The 20,223-nt window shown below is 43.9% G+C and overlaps 1 protein-coding gene across 1 annotated transcript in view; it reads left to right on the top strand.

Annotated features, from left to right (window-relative positions):
- Positions 1 to 2,254: 2,254 nt before the first annotated feature.
- Positions 2,255 to 20,223, top strand: part of slc45a2 (solute carrier family 45 member 2) — a 75,763-nt gene continuing 57,794 nt past the window's right edge. The window contains exons 1-5 of the mRNA XM_078225190.1: positions 2,255 to 2,712; positions 3,107 to 3,283; positions 8,508 to 8,854; positions 12,692 to 12,835; positions 17,497 to 17,620. Coding sequence (XP_078081316.1) covers positions 2,301 to 2,712; positions 3,107 to 3,283; positions 8,508 to 8,854; positions 12,692 to 12,835; positions 17,497 to 17,620 — 1,204 coding nt within the window. The 5' untranslated portion in view covers positions 2,255 to 2,300. The remainder of the gene's footprint in view (positions 2,713 to 3,106; positions 3,284 to 8,507; positions 8,855 to 12,691; positions 12,836 to 17,496; positions 17,621 to 20,223) is intronic.

The following is a 20,223-nucleotide window of genomic DNA, read 5'->3' as shown; positions in this document are numbered from 1 at the left end:
CTTCCTTAACTATAGTGTCGGCATGGAGGGACCAGAAGAGGTTGTTGGTGATCTGGACACCTAAAAACTTGAAGCTCTCCACCATTTCTATTTTTATAAGTTGTAATTGTACCCGCCTCTACCACCTCCTCTGGCAGCTCATTCCATTTACGCACCACCCTCCGTGTGAAAAAGTTACCCCTCAGGTCCCTTTTAAATCTTTCCCCTCTCACCTTAAACCTTAAGGCAACAACACCTCCTCCATGAACATCCTCAGCACCAGTGTCCCATTAAGCTGTGTCCTCAGCCCCTTACAATACTCATTATACACCTATGGCCAAATTCCCCTCCAACTCAATTTTCAAGTTTTCTGATGATACCACTGTAGTGGGTTAGATCTCAAACAACTATGAGACAGAATACAGGAAAGAGATAGAGAATCTGGTGAACTGGTGCGATTACGATAATCTCTCCCTCAATGTCAACAAAATGAAGGAAATAGTCATTGACTGCAGGAAGCATAGTGGAGAATATGCCCCTATCTACATCAATGGGGACAAAGTAGAAATGGCCGAGAGCTTCAGCTTTCTAGGTGTCCAAATCACCAACAATGTGTCCAGGTCCTTCCACACCGATGCTATAGTTAACAAAGCCCACCAACACCTCTACTTCCAAAGGAGACTAAGGAAATTTGGCACGTCTGCTATGACTCACCAATCTTTACAGATGCACCATAAAAAGCATTTTTTCTGGTTGTATCACAGATTGGTATGACTCCTGGTCTGTCCAAGACCCAAAAAACCACAAAGGGTCATGAATGAAGCCCAATCCATCACGCAAACCAGCCTCCCATCCACTGACTCTGTCTACATTTCCCGCTGTCTCGGAAAAACAGCAAGCATAATCAAGGACCCCATGCATCCCGGACATTCTCTTCCATCTTCTTCCGTCAGGAAAAAGATGTAAAAACCTGAGGTCACGTGCCAACTGACTCAAGAACAGCTTATTCCCTGCTGCCATCCAACCTTTAAACGGACCTACCCTCGTATTAAGTTGATCTTTCTCTACACCCTCGCTATGACTGTAACATTACATTCTGCAGTCTTTCCTTTGCTTTTCTATGTATGATATGCTTTGTCTGTATAGCATTCAAGAAACAATGCTTTTCACTGTATACTAATACAAGTGACAATAATAAATCAAGTCAAATCTATGCCCTCCTGTTTTGGACTCCCCACCCTGGGGAAAAGACCTTGGTATTCACCTTATCTATGCCCCTCATGATTTTATAAACCTCTATAAGTTCATTCCTCATCTTCCACACTTTCAAGGGCAATTAGGGATGGGCAATGAATGCTCGCTTAGCCACATATCCTATGAAAAGAATTAAAGGAAGTACCCTCTTAGGGCAGGGGTTTACAGGTCATAACTTGAGCAAAAAAAAGATTTTATACTGAAAGATGAGGAATAGTGTTATAGAATCCTATAGTGTAGAAGGAGGCCATTCAGCCCATCAAGTCTGCACTGATCACAATCCTAGCCATGTCCTATCCCCATAACTCCATGCATTTACCCTAGCTAGTTCCCCTGACACTATTTTCACAGTACCTTCATTGCAGTGTGAATGTAAGCCTACTTGTGACCAATAAATAAATTTTACTTTAAGGTCAATTTAGCATAGCCAATCCACCTAACCCACACATCTTTGGGCTGTAGGAGGAAACCGGAGCACCTAGAGGAAACCCACACACAGGGGCAATGTGCAAACAGACAGAGAAGAGACCCAAGCCAGGAATCGAACCCAGGACCCTGGCACTGTGAGACAGCAGTGAGCCAGCGTGCCCCCCCCCCCCCCATGTCACATAAGCATTGTGTGCAGGCATCATGGCCAGAGGAACTGCCACATCAGCTTCGTTGTATTTTAAGGGCAGGAATAGTCGGAAAAAAATAGTTACAATTTTAAAAGAAAATAAATACCACCCAATGATTACTTTCGAGTTTACATGGGGAAATTTGGGTTGCACAATAGGAGATTTCCACAGTAACTTCATTGCAGTGTTAATGTAAACCGACTTGTGACACTAATAAATAAACTTCAACTTTAAAAAGAACTTTAAATTACTGTGAGTTCACTTGGCAAGCGCTCACACAAGTTTAACAAAGCGGTGACCACTCGGATGGTGAGTACTTTTCTACCCCGCAGACCTGCGTCATTGAGAGAGTGGGAGATCCATAAATATTTCTGCTGCTGTTCCCGGGAAGTGAAACGCCTGCCAGACTCCGGGGAGGCAGGGGTGAAGAAACATTTAAAGTAAGTAGCTATGACACGTTCAACAGCGCTGCCAAAGGACAAGGTGAGCCAACTGCCCCAAACCCAGGTGTGGAGCAGCGGCAGGACAGATGTGGAGGTGAGAGCGCAGCTGGAGCCTCCCCGGAGGTCCACGCTCAGGCTGCTCATGCACAGCGCCGTGATGTTCGGGAGGGAGTTCTGCTACGCTGCCGAGGGAGCTTTCGCCACCCCGGTGCTGCTCAGCGTGGGTCTCCCGAGCAGCCTCTACAGCCTGGTCTGGCTCACCAGCCCTATCCTGGGCTTCATCCTCCAGCCCGTGGTCGGCTCCGCCAGCGATTACAGCCGCTCCAGATGGGGCAGGAGGAGACCCTACATCTTAGCCCTGGGGGTCCTGATGGTGCTGGGAATGACACTCTTTCTCAACGGAGACGCTGTGGTGACAGGCAAGTAGCATTGACCCTGACTGTAAAATCAGAGCAGTGTTAGTGAATTATAGAACTCGACCCAGACTGACAGAACTTTTAGAAACTTCAATCATTCGAACTCACTTTTTAAAAATCTCAATCTTTAACATTATGCTCAGAGCCCACTTGTTCAAGAATGTAAAAAAAATCTTAGCCATAAGTTCTTTACAAGATCTGCCTTTACACCTGTCTCGCCTGAATAGTAAGTTTAAAATACGAAAATGCTAAACTACTGCAGTTACAACTCGTAATCTTCTCTCATAATACTGTACATAAAAATGTGTCCTGCAAAATTTCCATGTTAAAATAACCTCCAACTCAAAACATTTGAGGAACCTTGCAGGTTGATAATCTGATTGTAAATGTATTCCAGCTGCCATAAAGGACAGAAAACAAAAGCACATTTGGGGCGTCCTTATTACAGTTTTCGGCGTGATCGTCTTTGACTTCTCAGCTGACTTCATCGACAGCCCTATCAAGGCTTATTTGTTTGATGTCTGCTCCCATCAGGATAAAGAGAAAGCCTTACACTTCCATGCACTGTTAACTGGTGAGTGCATTCCTTTCAAGCCTCTCACTCACTTGGCCGTGTGCAGTTATCACGGGTTTCACCCTGACTGCAGCAGGACTCAACTCGTGATCTTGTCAACCAGAAACATACAAAAAGTAGCAAACTATCAGGTATAAAAGAATCCCTTCGGCTTATTGGTTTGAAATCATTTGTAGACAGTCTATGTAGCCTACAGGGGAGATTGGGATTTCTGGTATAGTTTATGTAGCATATGACTTGCAACACGGGTGCTCTATTAATTTTTTTATTCATTTGTTGGATGTTGATGACTGCCAGCATTTATTACCCATCCCTGGTTGCCCAAGAGCAGTTGAGAGTCAACCACATTGCTGTGGCTCTGGAGTCACATGTAGGCCAAACCTTCCCTCAAGGACATTAATGAATGGGATGGGTTTTTCTGACAATCGACAATGGTTTCATGGTCATCAGTAGATTCTTAATTCCAGATATTTTTTATTGAATTCAATTTCCACCATTGGCCATGACAGGATTCGAACCCGGGTCCCCAGAACATTAGCTGAGTTTCTGGATTAATAGTCTAGTGATAATTGTTGTGCCAAAATGGACATAGAAAGTATAAAATGTTAATCAAGATGAAAAATTAAAATACTTAAATACATAAGTCTGTAAGGAAGAAATCGTGTTATGCTGTAAGGTCCCTACTTATGAGCCAAAAGCTCTGGGTTCAAGTCCCACTTCAGGGTCTGATGGCTGGAGAGGAATGTTAATAACATGGTCCAACAGGTTGATTTATGGACTTTTGTGTACAGTTCTGTGTACACTATAGGAAGGATGTGAATGATTGGATAGAGTGCAGAAGAGGTTTAAAAGAATGGATCCACGGATGAGAAACTTCAGTTATGAGGATAGATTGGAGAGTTTGGGACTGTTTTCCATGGAGACAGGAAGCCGAGGGCAGATCTGATAGATGTTCAAAATCATGAGGACGCTGGAAAGAGTAGATAAGGAGAAATTGTTCCCACTCGTAAAAGGATCAAGAGCGAGAGGCACAGATTTCAAGTGATTAGCAAAAGGAGCAAATGTGATGTGGGGGGAAAAATTACACAAAAAGTGATTCAGGTCTGGGATGCACTGCCTGGAAGTGCGGTAGAGGCAGGTTCAATGGAGGCATTCACAAAATATAAGAGCTAGGAGCAGGAATAGGCAATTCAGCCCCTCGAGCTTGCGGCATCATTCAATACAATCATGGCTGATCGCAACTGGGCCTCTACTCCACTTTCCTGCCCATTCTCCATAACCCTTCAACCCATTACTAATTAAAAATCTGTACAACTTCTCCTTAAATTTACTCAATGTCCCAGCATTCGCCATACTCTGGTGTAATGAATTCCACAGATACACCAACCTTTGCGAGAAGTAGTTTCTCCTCATCTCTGTTTTAAATTTGTTACCCCTTGTCCTAAATCTATGACCTCTTGTTCTAGATTGCCCTGCAAAAGGAAGCATCTGCTCTACATCTACATTGTCAATACCTTTTATCATCTTATATACCTTAATTATATCCTCTCACATTCTGATAAAACTCCAGGCAGTATTGGTCTTAACTGCTCAATCTCTCTTCATAAGACAAATCCCTCATCTCTGAAATCAATCTAGTGATCCTCCTCTGAACTGCCTCTAATGCCATTACATCCTTCCTCAAATAAGGGGACCAGTTTTCCAGGTGCTGTCTCACCAATGCCTTATATAGTTGCAGCAACATTCCCTTACTTTTATACTCTATTCTTTTAGCTATAAATGGCAAAATTCCATTTGTTTTCCATATTACCTTCTGTACCTGAATACCAATTTTCTGCAAATCTGCACAAGGACATTCAGATCCCTTTGCACTGAAGCACCCAAAGTCTTTCCCCATTTAGATAATAAGCTGCCTTTCCATTTTTCTGACCAAAATGGATAATCTCACATTTATCCACATTAAACTCCATCTGCCACATTTTGGCCCACTCATCTAACCAACTTATATCGATTTGTAAATTTCTTATTTCCTCATTACAAAACAAAGGAGATTGTCATCAACTTCAGGAAGCGTAAAGGAGAACATGCCCCTGTCTACGTCAATGGGGACAAAGTAGAAAGGGTCGAGAGCTTCAAGTTTTTAGGTGTCCAGACCACCAACAAGCTGTCCTGGTCCCCCCATACCGACACTATAGTTAAGAAAGCCCACCAACGCCTCTACTTTCTCAGAAGACTAAGGAAATTTGGCATGTCAGCTACGACTCTCACCAACGTTTACAGATGCATCATAGAAAGCATTCTCTCTGGTTGTATCACAGCTTGGTATGGCTCCTGCTCTACCCAAGACCACAAGATATTACAAAAGTTCATGAATGTAGCCCAATCCATCATGCAAACCAGCCTCCCATCCATTGACTGTGTCGACACTTCCTGCTGCCTCGGCAAAGCAGCCAGCATAATTAAGGACCCCATGCACCCCAGATATTCTTTCTTCCACCTTCTTCCATTGGGAAAAAGATACAAAAGTCTGAGGTCACATACCAACCGACTCAAGACAGTCTCTTTCCAGCTGCCGTCAGACCTATGAATGGACCTATCTCACACTAAGTTGATCTTTCTCTACACCCTAGCTATGACTGTAACACTACATTCTGCACTCTTTCGTTCCCTTGTCTATGAATGGAATGCTTTCTGTATGGCGCACAAGAAACAATACTTTTCACTGTGTCCTAATACATGTGACATTAATAAATCAAATCAAATCAAAAACTTACTATCCCACCTGTTTTAGTGCCATCTGCAGATTTAGCTGCAGTATCTTCTATCCCTGCATCCACGTCATTAATATAGATTGAAAATGGTTGGGGCCCAAGAAATGAACCCTTTGGTACCCCACTAGTTACATCTTGCCAATCAGATAAAGACCCATTTATCCCGACTCTCTGCTTTTTGTTGATTAGCCAATCCTCTTCATCATAGATCATAGAAACCCTACAGTGCAGAAGGAGGCCATTCGGCCCATCGAGTCTGCACCGACCACAATCCCACCCAGGCCCTACCCCCACATATTTTACCCGCTAACCCCTCTAACTACACATCTCAGGGACAATTTTTAACCTGGCCAATCAACCTAACCCGCACATCTTTGGACTGTGGGAGGAAACCGGAGCAAACCCACACAGACACGAGGAGAATGTGCAAACTCCACACAGACAGTGACCCGAGCCGGGAATCGAACCCAGGACCCTGGAGCTGTGAAGCAGCAGTGCTAACCACTGTGCTACCGTGCCGCTCTATCTAAGCTATTTAATTACCTCTGAGCCCATGTGATCTTACCTTGTGTATTAACCTTCTGTGCGGCACCTTATCAATCGCCTTCCTGAAGTCAAGATATGCTACATCTACAGGATCCCCATTATCCACTTGGCTTATTGCATCTTCGAAGAACTCTAGCAAGTTAGTCAAACATGACTTACCCTTCATAAAACCATGCCGTCCTGTTATTACTTCATTAATAATGAATTGTAACAATTTCCCAACAGCTGACGTTAAATTAACTGGTCTATAGTTTGCTACTTTCTACCTCCCTTCCTTTTTGAATAAGGGCATTACATTAACATTTTTCCTCTGCCCCACTGACCAGGGGAGCACCACCAACCTCTCAGCAAAGAGGGAAATCTCCCTCCCCGCCTCCCCAGCCACTCAAATAACGAGTCACCCCCCCCTCCCCCACCACCATTCAGTCATGTATTGCAATCAGCACGTTTGCATAATTATCGAGTTGCTGCCTACCATGGGTGGGAACCTGACTGGGGCTGTTGGGGTGGGGGTTGGGAGAATTGCAATGGGCAGCAAACAGGATTTTTCCCTGACACTCAATTCTCTGAGCCATCATGATACTCACCAGCAATTAGTGAGCCTGTAGAATCGACCACCAAACTTTCAGTCTTGGCAAGATCATCAACCCTTCTCTCTGCTTCCCCTCGTCACAGATGCTGCCAGACCGGCTGAGTATTTCCAACAATTTATGTTTTTATTTCTGATTTCCAGCATCCGCAGTATTTTGCTTTTGCACAAAAAAAATTTTTTTTTTGGTTACCAGTGATAAACGGGGAGAAAATGCTTTTGTGTTCACTTGTCAACAAATCACTAGCGGGCACTTGGCTGTGGTCAACAAGATGAATTGTAAGGAGAAAAAAGAAAGGCTTGCATTATATCACACTTTTCACAAACAGAGTCCATCCCAAAGCACTTTACAATGAATGAAATACCTTTGCAGTGTCATCACTGTTGCAATGTATGAAACAGGACAATCAATTGAGCACAAGTACTGTGTGTGTGTCCTGCCTGAAAAAAGGTCACTTAACCTCAACCCACTTCCTAGTGGATGTTAGTTCGCATTATAAAACCATCCTCAATCTCACTCGCTTGAATAATTGGTGTGGGAAAATGAAATATTCCCACTGGTTCAAACACTGGTATAATCAGGAAACAATTGGTCTTGTTAAAATCAATAAGGAAAGGAAGGAAAGAAAAGTTATTTAAAATCTGACACTTCAGTGCAGTACTGAAGGAATGCTGCACTGTCAGAAGTGCTACCTTTTCCAAGCAATGTTAAACTGAGGCCCTGTCTGCCTGAAAAATCCCACTGAATAAATACACTAATAAATGCAATTGTAAATTTAGGTGAGACTCTTTACCCAAGAGTAAAATGGGGAATTTGTTATTACAAGTAGTAGTTGAGGTGATCAACATGGGTACATTTAAGGGTAAGCTGAACTAAACACATAATAAAGAAAGGAATGTAAAGGCATGTTGAGGAGGCTGGACGAAGAAAGGTGGGAGGAGGCAGGGAGGATAAGCACCAGCATGGGCCTGTTGGGGCCAAATGTCCTATTTCTGTGGTGTAAATATTCTGTACACTTAATAAAATTCTATTGGAATATATGATTATAAAAAGAATTGAGGTGTTGATGATAAAAGGTTATGTTTAGTACTATAGATGTTATCAATATATGTTAACGCTGGTCAGAGATTGAGAGGGCTAATCAGAAGGCCACAACTCTTCAGTGTCAGCGGGGGAAGAAACTTATCATTCCTTGACAAGCCTATTTGAAAATAGGTACTGGTGGTGGCACTGTAGGGTTAAACTGTCGGTAAGTTACTTTGATACAAATTGCTCAAATTCTATGAATGTTAATGGCTCTGCCTCCTCTTTGTTTAGGTCTTGGAGGTGCTGCAGGCTACCTAACTGGTGCCATAGATTGGAAGAACACTTTTCTGGGAACATTTTTAGGATCTGAATATCAGGTTATTTATGTCTTTGCTGCAATTAACTTAATCATATTTCTCATAATACACCTGTGCAGCATTCCGGAAATTCCATTCGGACAAAACGTAGAACTTCAGAAATTCTGTTTGTTGCAAAATAATGCTCATAGTTATGGAAGCACTGAGAGTCCCGCAGATGGTCACCGCAATCCAAATTTTTATAAACCAAGTTCTTTGTCAGTCGTGGGAAAATTGGAAGACAATTCACAAATCACCTGCATGAAACCATCAGAGGAAGAGGTAATTATCCTTTAATGTGCATTTTGTTTTAAAGTTAGACTTTGCTGGTGCTGCAAGGAGGGAGGATTTTTTTTGATCAAAGAATGACTGTCTTCTAAATCACTTTAAATATCTCTTCATATTGGCTTGTTTTCCAAGAGTGCTAGAGGCATGGATGGGGCAGAGATTGTAAGGAGCATCAGGAGGGCTTCCTGAAACAGTATGTAGATAGCCCAACTAGGGAAGAGGCCACACTGGACTTGGTATTGGGGAATGAGCCCGGCCAGTTGATCAATGTTTCAGTAGGGGAGCAGTTTGGGAACAGTGACCACAATTCAGTAAGCTTTAAGGTATTGATGGATAAAGATAAGTGTAGTCCTCAAGTGAAGTGGTAAATTGGGAAATGCTAATTACAACAATACTAGGCAGGAACTGAAGAATGTAGATTGGGGGCAGATGTTTGAGGGCAAATCAACATCTGGCATGTGGGAGGCTTTCAAGTGTAAGTTGATAGGGATTCAGGACTAGCACATTCCGGTAAGGATGAAGGACAAGTATGGCAAGTTTTGGGAACCTTGGATAACGAGAGATATTGTGAGCCGAGTCAAAGAGAAAAAGGAAGCATTCGTCAAAGCTAGGAGGCTGGGAACATACGAAGCAAGTGTGGAATACAAGGAAAGTAGAAAGAAACTTAAGCAAAGGAGTAATGAGGGCTAAAAGGGGTCACGAAAAAGCATTGGCCAGCAGGATTAAGGAAAATCCCAAGGCTTTTTATACATATATAAAGAGCAAGAGGGTAGCCAAGGAGAGGGTTGGCCCACTCAAGGACAAGGGAGGGAATCTATGCGTGGAGTCAGAGGAAATGGATGAGGTATTAAATGAGTACTTTGCGTCAGTATTCCAAAGAGAAGGAGTTGGTGGATGATGAGTCTGGGAAAGGGTGTGTAGATAGTTTGAGTCATGTTGAGATCAAAAAGGAGGAGGTATTGGGGTTCTTGAGAAAGATGGACAAGTCCCAAGGACCTGAGGGGATAAACTCCAGAACACTGAGAGAGGCAAGGGAGGAAATTGCTAGGACCTTGCGAGAAATCTTTGTATCCTGACTGGCTACAGGGGAGGTCCCAGAGGATTGGAGAATAGCCAATGTTTCTTTGTTTAAGAAGGGTAGCAAGGATAATCCAGGTAATTACAGGCCGGTGAGCCTTACATCAGTGGTAGGGAAATTATTGGAGAGGTTTCTTCAAGACAGGATTTATTCCCACTTGAAAATAAGTGAACGTGTTAGCGAGAGGCAACACGGTTTTGTGAAGGGGAGGTCATATCTCACGAACTTGATCGAATTTTTCGAGGAAGTGACGAAGATGATTGATGAGGGTAGGGCAGTGGATGTTATCTACATGGACTTCAGTAAGGCCTTTGACAAGGTCCCTCATGGCAGACTGGTGCAGAAGGTGATGTCGCATGGGATCAGAGGTGAGCTAGCAAGGTGGATACAAAACTGGTTCGGTCAAAGAAGACAGAGGGTAGCAGTGGAAGGGTGCGTTTCTGAATGGAGGGCTGTGACAAGTGACGTTCCTCAGGGATCAATGCTGGGACCTTTGCTGTTTGTAATATAAGTGATTTGGAGGAAAATGTAACTGGTTTGATTAGTACGTTTGCGGACGACACGAAGATTGGTGGATTTGCGGATAGCGATGAGGACCATCAGAGGATACAGCAGGATATAGATCGGTTGGAGACTTGGGCGTAGAGATGGCAGATGGAGTTTAATCCAGACAAATGTGAGCTAATGCCTTTTTGAAGGTCTAATACAGATAGGAAATATACAGTAAATGGCAGAACCCTTAAGAGTATTGATAGGTAAAGAGATCTGGGTGTACACGTATACAGGTCACTGAAAGTGGCAATGCAGGAGGAGAAGCTAGTCAAGAAGGCATGCTTGCCTTCATCGGCTGGGGCATTGAGTTTAAAAATTGGCAAGTCATGTTGCAGCTTTATAGAACCTTAGTTAGGCCGCACTTGGAATATAGTGTTCAATTCTGGTCGCTACACTACTAGAACGATGTGGAGGTTTTGGAGAGGGTACAGAAAAGATTTACCAGGATGTTGCCTGGTATGGAGGGTATTAGCTATGAGGAGAGGTTGGAGAAACATGGTTGGTTCTCACTGGAGCGATGGAGGTTGAAGAGCGACCTGATAGAATTCAACAAGATTATGAGAGTCATGGACAGAGTGGATAGTCAGAAGCTTTTTCCCAGGGTGGAAGAGTCAATTACTAGGGGTCACAGGTTTAAGGTGCGAGGGGCAAGGTTAAAAGGAGATGTACGAGACAAATTTTTTACACAGAGAGTAATGGGTGCCTGGAACTCGTTGCCGGGGGAGGTAGTGGAAGCGGATACGGTAGTGACTTTTAATGGGCGTCTTGACAAATACATGAATAGGATGGGAATAGATGGATATGGTCCCCAAAAGAGCAGGGGGTTTTAGTTAAGTCAGGCAGCATGGTCAGTGCAGGCTTGGAGGGCCTGTTCCTGTGCTGTAATTTTCTTTGTTCTTTGTTCTAAGACCCAATTGACTTATGTATAGACAAGGGAGAACTATGTCATTTCCACAATGTAAATCCTACTAACCTACACATCATTGAACACTAAGGGCAATTTAGCACGGCCAAACCACCTAACCTGTGCATCTTTGGAATGTGGGAAGAAACCGGAGAACCCGAGGAAACCCACGCAGACACAGGGAGAATGTGGAAGCTCCACACAGATATTCACCCAAGGCCAAAAGTAAAGTTAAAACTTATTTATTAGTCACAAGTAAGGCTTACATTAACACTGCATGAGTGTTCTGTGAAATTCCCCTAGTCGCCACAGTCTGGCGCCTGTTTGGGTCAATGCACCTAACCAGCACGTCTTTCAGACTGTGGGAGGAAACCGGAGCACCCGGAGGAAACCCATGCAGAATTGGCGGAACGTGCAAACTCCACACAGACAGTGACCCAAGCCAGGAATCAAACCTGGGTCCCTGGTGCTGTGAAGCAACAGTGCTAACCACTGTGCTACTGTGCTGCCAAGAATTGAACCTGGAATCTTTCAGCTGTTCATGCCAATGAGACTCTCCAGTCCCGCTGCAGTGAACGGAGATTTGGCTGAGCGCCAAATTCTTCGTCCTCATTTGCAGAGGCAGCGGGTTTGTGAATGGCTGGAAAATTCCAGCTACAGTCTCTGGAGCATTTTGTAGCACAGTAGTGGCATCCCTACATCTGAACAGGTGAATTGTCTGCCTGTCCATCCTTCTAATATGTTTAATGGCAGGCAGTAAGAGTGAGAGAGCTTCCCGGTCAGCCATACTGCTGAAGGCAGGAATGCAAAGGCAGGCCACTGCATAATCATGGACCAATCCAATGGAAGTCCCTATTACAGCATTGTACTTGCAGGAGGAGACTATATACTACATTGAAAAGAAAATTAACTTTTGGGTCGTTAAAAAGAATACAAATAATTCCTTTTAAATAACACTGAAAAGTCAGAATAATTTTTATTGCAACAAAGTTTTTGTTTGATCGATCAAAATCGCATTGCGGCAAAATCCGATTGAAACTATAAGCTCAAAAGTAGTTGTGTACACTATGGATCAGGTAAGCACTTATAAAGATAGGAAAATATTATTTTTCTGTTCATACACAAATGTCTTACAACTCCATAAAATATTTTAGATTTTTAGTAGCATCAGTAGAACCTCTCCGCAACTTATGTTTCGACATTTTGTAAAGGATCTCTGAAAGTTAACACCAACAACATTGGTTTATTGATGAAAGAGAATTAAGCGATACTAATATATTTTCACATTTGTTTTCAGGTATTAAGACATATAACCCTGAAGTCACTGATTAAAGCTCTGTTCAGTATGCCTTCTCATTACCGTTTTTTGTGTGTTAGTCACCTCATAGGATGGACAGCATTTCTCTCAACTATGCTGTTCTTCACTGACTTCACGGGGCAGGTAAAAAAATGTGGCATTGGCTAATCTTTTATTTTGAATTTCTTTCTGCCATTTTTGTTCTGATATCTAGTATAAACATTTGTTAACAAGAAAGTAAATCAAGACCAAATTGTATTTTTCATTCCTATGGATGTGTTATTCTGTGTAGGTATGCAGCTGTTATGCCTACATGCATTCATTTGGAGCCATTTCACATCTTCAGGATGCTCAAAGTACCAATGCATTAACAGCAGTGTTTTATACACAAGGTCTCACAAACTGTATTGTTCTTTTTCTTAGTCTTTCTTGGCAAAGCCTGTACTTATTGCCCATTCTTAATTGCCCTTGAGAAGATAGTGTTGAGCCACCCTCTTGAACTACTACCATCCAAGTCGTGCAGGTACACCCATTGTGCTGTTAGGAAGGGAGTTCACAGTATATGTAAATGATCTGGCGCAAAATGTAGGGGGTCTGATGTGTAAGTTTGCCGATGACATGAAGATTGGTGGAGTTGCTGATAGTGCCGGGGATTGTCAGAGGATTTAACAGGATATAGATAGATTGGAGACTTGGGCACAGAAATGGCAGATGGAGTTTAATCTGGACAAATGCGAGGTGAGGCATTTTGGGGGATCAAATTTAGGCGTGGATTATACTGTAAATGGCAGAACCCATAGGAACATTAACGTACAGAGGGATCTGGGTGTGCAGGTTCACAGTTCCCTAAAAGCGGCAACATAGATGGTCAAGGTGATTAAGAAAGCAAATGGCATGCTTGCCTTCATCAGCCCGGGCGTTGAGTAGAAGAGTTGGGAAATCATTTTGCAGCCATATAAAACCTTAGTTAGGCCACATCTGGAGTATTGCGTGAAGTTCTGGTCATCACACGATTGGAAAGACGTGGAAGACGGTAAAGAATGTTCACCAGTATGTTGCTTGGTCTCGAGCGTGTTGGCTAAAAGGAGAGGTTAAATAAACTAGGATTGTTTTCACTGAAAAGACAGAGGCTGAGGGGAGACCTGACAAAGATCTACAAAATTATGAGAGGCATAGACAGGGTGGATAGTCAGAGGTTTTTCTTAAAGTGAAAGTGTCAATTACAAAGGAGCAAAGGTTCAAGGTGAGAAGGGGAAAGTTTAATGAAGAAGTGCAGGGGAGGTTTTTCATGCAGAGACTGATGGGTGCCTGGAACGTGCTGCCAGAGGAGTTGGTGGAAGCAGGCACAATAGCAATGTTTAAGAGGCATCTGGATAGGTACATGAATTGGAAGGGAATAGAAGGATATGGATTGAATAAGGGCAGAAGGTTTTTTTTTAGTTTAATTAGGGCAAAATGATTGGCACAAGCTTGGAGGGCCGAAGGGCCCGTTCCTGTGCTTTGTTCTTTGACTTGGTGGAGAACATGCAGGTGGTGATGTTCCCATGCATCTGCTGCTCTTGTCGTTCAAGGTGATAGAGGTTTTGGGTTTGCAAGCAGAGTGAGGGAGAAAAATCATGGGCCCTGGTGCTTTGCCTGCTTCCTGACTCCTTCTGCACCGCACCCCCTACCCTCCATGCCACCTTTCCCCTTTAGCACTGATGCGCGATATAACACACAAGAGGCGTGATATACTCGGGAAATAAAGGCTTTTATTGCCAACACTAACAGAGCTACCATATACAGTATACGATCCCAGACTAAAGGGTCACCAGGCAGAGCAGTGACCTTTATACCTCTCCCAGGAGGCGGAGCTGACTGGGGTGTACCATAACAACTATATTAACAGGTAGAACAGCCCAACCCTAACCCCAACAGTAACATATCTACAGACTCATAGTACTGGCCAGACCATGGCTCAGCACTACCTGGTGGGAACTAACAATGGTTCACCACAAGCACCAATCATTTAACCTGCAACAATGTGCTGTTTCTATCCAAAGTGGGCTTTGTTAACAGAAAAATTACACTTTGCATTGGGAGTATTTTCTCATTTTAAATTGAAACTAATCAATTTTATAAATGCTCACCATGGAGCATATAATAGAAGAACAATATAATAGGAGAGGCTGGAAATCTGAATTACAAACAGAAAATGCTGGAAATACTCAGCAGGCCACGCATCATCTGTGGAGAAAGATGTATGCTGGAATTCTCGAGCCATTCACACCCCTCTGTCGCTGCTAGCGGGAACGGAGAATTTGGCGCTCAGCCACGTTTCCATTCACTGCAGAGGGACTGGAGAATCCCAGCTGCGGGCAAGGTCGAAGAATCCATTGGGAACCTCCGCCAGCGAGACAGTGAGGGACAATTGCATCCCGGGTTCACTAATAACAGTTAAATAAGCTGATAAATATTAAAATCAGTCTCTCCCGGGTGTACGCTGATCATGCTGGCAGATTGGGCTGGTAATATTGTGAGGAACTGGGCGCGAACCCAGTTTTTTGCCTTTCGTGCCATTTTGCGGGCTCGCAATGCCGATCGACCAGCAGGACGACCAGGTAAGATTGCCTCCTTACGTTTTCACACCCACACACATGCCCTCTCGCACACACACCCTTTCACACACACGCACATTCATAAACACTGACGCTCTCACACACTGGGCGGGATACAGAGCCCACTCTTGCCATCTGCAGGAATGGTGGTCGGGGTTCAATATCCCGGGAAACCCAGGAATCGCAAATGCACCCATAACAGGTATGAACCTGATTTTAATACATTCAAATAGAATTAAATACCTCCCTCGCCACATATTGACTGACCCCTCACTATATTTTCTCGCACATCCACGAGGTTTACGACAGGTTAACCCAGATACGAACCTGTTTTGGGGATGCCCCCAGGGAAATAAAGATGAGTAAACTCGCCGGGGAAGAGGGACATGGCAGTGCCGACCTGCTGGCTGGAATGCCGGCTCTAATTGCGGGGAGGTGTGGGGGGAGTGAGGGTGGCGAATGCCAGCTCTGATCGTGTGGTGGGGGAAGTCCCCGAGATCTCTGGGTTTGGGGGTGTGGTTATTTTTCCTTGATCTCAGTAGAGCCAGCTTTGCTGGTGTGTTTAGACCCCGCACCTCAAAATGGCGGTGTGAAACGTGCCCCCATTTTTTTTTTGACAATGGGCCCGATTTTACCATCGTGTTGCGTCTGTTTTCAGGCGTGAGAACTTGGTAAAATTGGGCATGCTGCAAGTAGCGCGATCCATGCCTGCCTCCACGCCGGTTCCCCCTTTATAAAGGCCCAAAAATGACTGTGATCGGGTCGGCGCCCCAAATGGGCGCTACGGCCATTTAAATGCATTTGCATGCATTCGCCCGTCCAGAATCGGCGCAAAACAGATATGCTCCATAGAAGTCTGATTCGGGCACTGCAGTTAGTGAGGGGGTAGTTGTCTAGCGTCCGATGGCTCTCTGCTTGAGATCAGTGGGTGGGGGGGTGTGGGGAAGGTGGGTCCGCTGCTACTCTGCTTGAGATCGGTGGGCGGGGGGGGGGGGGGGAGGAGGGAGGGCCCGCTGCCACTCTGCCTGAGATCAGTGGAAGGGAAGGGGGGGTCCCCTGCCACTCTGCTTGATATTGGTGAGGGGGGCAGGGGCGTCTGCTGCCACCCTGCCTGAGATCGTGGGGAGGGAGGGAGTTGGGGAAGGGCCCAAGATCAGTCTGGGAGGCGGGGGGTCGGGGGATAAGGACGTCAGTAGTGTTGTGGGGGTGAGGCAATGTCTGTGGGGGCCAAGGGGAGGCATTATCCAGCCCAGGAGGGATGTGGCAGGGGAGCAGCAGTCTATCATTTTTTTTATCTGCGCATACGCGGTTGGAGGTACCAATCGGAGCTGAAGGATTTCGGGCGCGTTCAGCCCTGCCCACAGGTTTCTGCCTGAGTAAAATCAAAAATATTGAGCATAGATTTTTTATTAAACACGAAAAGGCATGATTATTGGATCCAACTAGGATTAATGAAAATAACTCAAACTAAGGACCATAGCTCTTGCCTTCATCTACTCGACTGCAGAGGATTGTGCTCCAATATAGCACAACTCATCCCGCACCAGCGGAATCATTGATATTTTTTCAGGCAGAGTGCGTATGGGGGCACCTCAGAGTGGGTCTAAAAACCGGATCTGAAACACTCCCAGTTTCAAGTCCGCCCAGCACTTAGAATCAAAATGGCAAAATAGGGCCGAGTGTGTCAGAAGATCTGGAGCGAAACCCATCAGTTTTCAGTCAGACCCTGACACTTATCCAAATTCTGGTATGATCGCCCCCACACATCTTCTCACGCACACACACACTCCCTCTCACGCACACACATACACACACACACACACCCTCTCCCTCTCACGCACGCACACACACACACACACATACCCTCTCCCTCTCACGCACACGCATACACACCCTCAGATATGAGGATACCTGAGATGAAATGCATTGTTGTGTTGAGCTGGGTATTTACAAGACTGGTGCAGGATGCGTTGTGCTATACTGGTGCACAATCCTTTGCAATTGACTAGATGAGGGCAAGAGCTATGGTCCTTAGTTTGAGCATGAGTTCTATACATTAATCCTAGTTGGATCCAATAATCATGCCTTTTAAGTGTTTAATAAAAAATTTGCCCTCCATATTTTTGATTTTGCTCATGAAGAGAAACAGCGCCATATGTTCGTATTTTTATAATATTTTGACTGAATCCCTTTATTTAAAATTTTCAGGTGGTATATCATGGGAATCCTTATGCAGAACACAACTCTACCTCATATATTATATACGAGCGAGGTGTTGAAATCGGATGCTGGGGTTTGTGCATTAATGCCATTTTTTCAGCAATTTACTCATGTAAGTCCTTGAGTTGGAATATTTCATTGTTTTCTGCATGCTAAGTGTCTCTTTATTTTAATGATATTGAGAACGACTATTACGACTCTTTTCTATTTGAGGAGAACTCTTACCTAAATATGTTAATCCATTGGTTAGCAGTTATTAATATTCATAACTGGGATTGAATGTGAATATGAATTGAATGTTTTATACATATATTAGGAACAAGAGGGTAGCTAGAGAAAGAGTTGGTCCACTTAAGGACAAAGGAGGGAAATTATGTGTAGAACCAAAGGAAGTGGGTGAGATCCTTAATGAGTACTTTGCATCAGTATTTACAAAAGAGAGGGACACATCGATTGATGGTGTCATGGAGAGGTATATAAACCCTTTCGAACAAGTCATCATTATGAGGGCGGCAGTGTTAGGTGAATTAAAAAGCATTAAGGTAGATAAATCCCCAGAGCCAGATGGCAGCTATCCCAGATTACTGAGGGAGACAGAGATGAAATTGCTGGGCCTCTTTGTTTCTTCGTTGGCAACTAGTGAGGACTGGAGGATAGCTAATGTTGTCCTGTTATTTAAGAAAGGTAGGAAGGATAACCCGGGTAATTATAAGCCAGTGAGCTTACGTCAGTGATAGTGAAATTGTTGGAGAAGATTCTTAGTTATAGGATCTATACACATTTGGAATTGAATGGTCTTGTTAGCGACAGACAGCATGGTTTTGTACGAGGGAGATAATGCCTCAGTAATTTGATTGAGTTTTTTGAGGAATTGACTAAAATGATTGACAAGGCAAGGCCATGTATGTTGTCTACATGGACTTTAGGAAGGAATTTGACAAGGTCCCTCATGGCAGGCTGGTGCAAAAGATTAAATCTCACAGGATCGGGGTGAACTAGCTAGATAGATTCAGAACTGGTTTGGCCATAGAAGACAGAGGGTAGCAGTGGAAGGGTGTTTTTCTGAATGGAGGTCTGTAACTAGTGGTGTTCCGCAGGGATCAGTGCTGGGACCGCTGCTGTTTGTAATATATATAAACGACTTGGAAGAAAACATAGCTGGTCTGATGAGCAAGTTTGCGGATGATAGATTGGCGAAGTTGCGGATAGTGATGAAGATTGTCAGAGAATGCAGCAGAATATAGATAGACTGGAAAATTGGGCAGAGAAATGGTAAATGGAATTTAATCCAGATACATGCGAGATGATGCATTTTGGTAGGTTCAATTCAGGTGGGAGTTATAAAATAAATGGCAGAACAATCAGGAGCATAAACACACAGAGATCTGGGAGTACAGGTCCACAGATCCTTAAAAGTGGCAGCACAGGCGTAAAAAATGGTGAAGAAAGCATATGGCATGCTTGCCTTCATCGGATGGGGCATCGAGTATAAAAGCTGACAAATTATGTTACAGTTATATAAAATGTTGGTTCGGCCACATTTTGAATTCTGTGTCCAACTCTGGTCATCACACTACAAGAAAGATGTGGAGGCTTTGGAGAGAGTGCAGAAAAGATTTACCAGAATGTTCCCTGGTATTAGCTATGAGGAGGGATTGAATAAACTGGGATTGTTCTCCCTGGAAAGAAGAAGGAGGCTGAGGGACGACCTGATCGAAGTTTATAAAATTATGAGAGGTATAGATAGGGTGAACAGCTGGAAGCTTTTTCCCAGGGCAGAAATGACAATTACAAGGGGGCACAAGTTCAGGATAAGGGGGGAAAGGTTCAGTGGAGATGTAAGGGGAAGGTTTTTACACAGAGGGTGGTAGGGGTCTGGAGTGTACTGCCAAGTCAGGTGGTTGAGGCAGTTACGTTAGCCACATTTAAGACTTATCTTGATAGGCCATATGAACAAACGGGGAATAAAGGAATATAAGCGGTTGGTTTAGATAGGTAAATGCGATTGACACAGGCTTGGAGGGCCAAAGGCCCTGTTCCTGTGCTGCACTGTTCTTTGTTCTATCAATTTTATAAGTATCACTCTTTTTTACTCTTTTGGCTCAATATGTTACATTCTGCCATATCTCCATTAATTTTGATTAATAATTTGGTGATTTGCGTTCTCTGTCATTTGACGGAATTCCAATTCAATATCCATCATTCTGTCATTTATTAACATTTGATTTGATTTTGATTTATTATTGTCACATGTATTAGCATAAAGTGAAAAGTATTATTTCTTGTGCGCCATACAGACAAAGCATACCATTCATAGAGAAGGAAACGAGAGTGTGCAGAATGTAGTGTTACAGTCATAGCTAGGGTGTAGAGAAAGATCAACTTAATGCAGGGCAGGTCCATTCAAAAGTCTGATGGCAGCAGGAAAGAAGCTGTTCTTGAGTCGGTTGGTATGTGACCTCAGACTCTTGTATCTTTTTCCTGAAGGAAGAAGGTGGAAGAGAGAATGTCCGGGGTGCGTGGGGTCCTTAATTATGTTGGCTGCTTTGCTGCGGCAACGGGAAGTGTAGACAGTGTCAATGGATGGGAGGCTGGTTTGCGTGATGGATTGGGCTAGATTCACGACCTTTTGTCGTTTCTTGCAAACTTGGGCAGAGCAGGAATCATACCAAGCAGTGATACAGCTAGAAAGTTAACAACATAAAGTTAAAGTAA

The sequence above is a fragment of the Mustelus asterias genome, chromosome 1 (assembly GCF_964213995.1).
Source record: "Mustelus asterias chromosome 1, sMusAst1.hap1.1, whole genome shotgun sequence".
NCBI lineage: Eukaryota > Metazoa > Chordata > Chondrichthyes > Carcharhiniformes > Triakidae > Mustelus > Mustelus asterias.
Note: the sequence above shows the minus strand (reverse complement) of the source record. Positions and strands in the feature narration are given on the sequence as shown.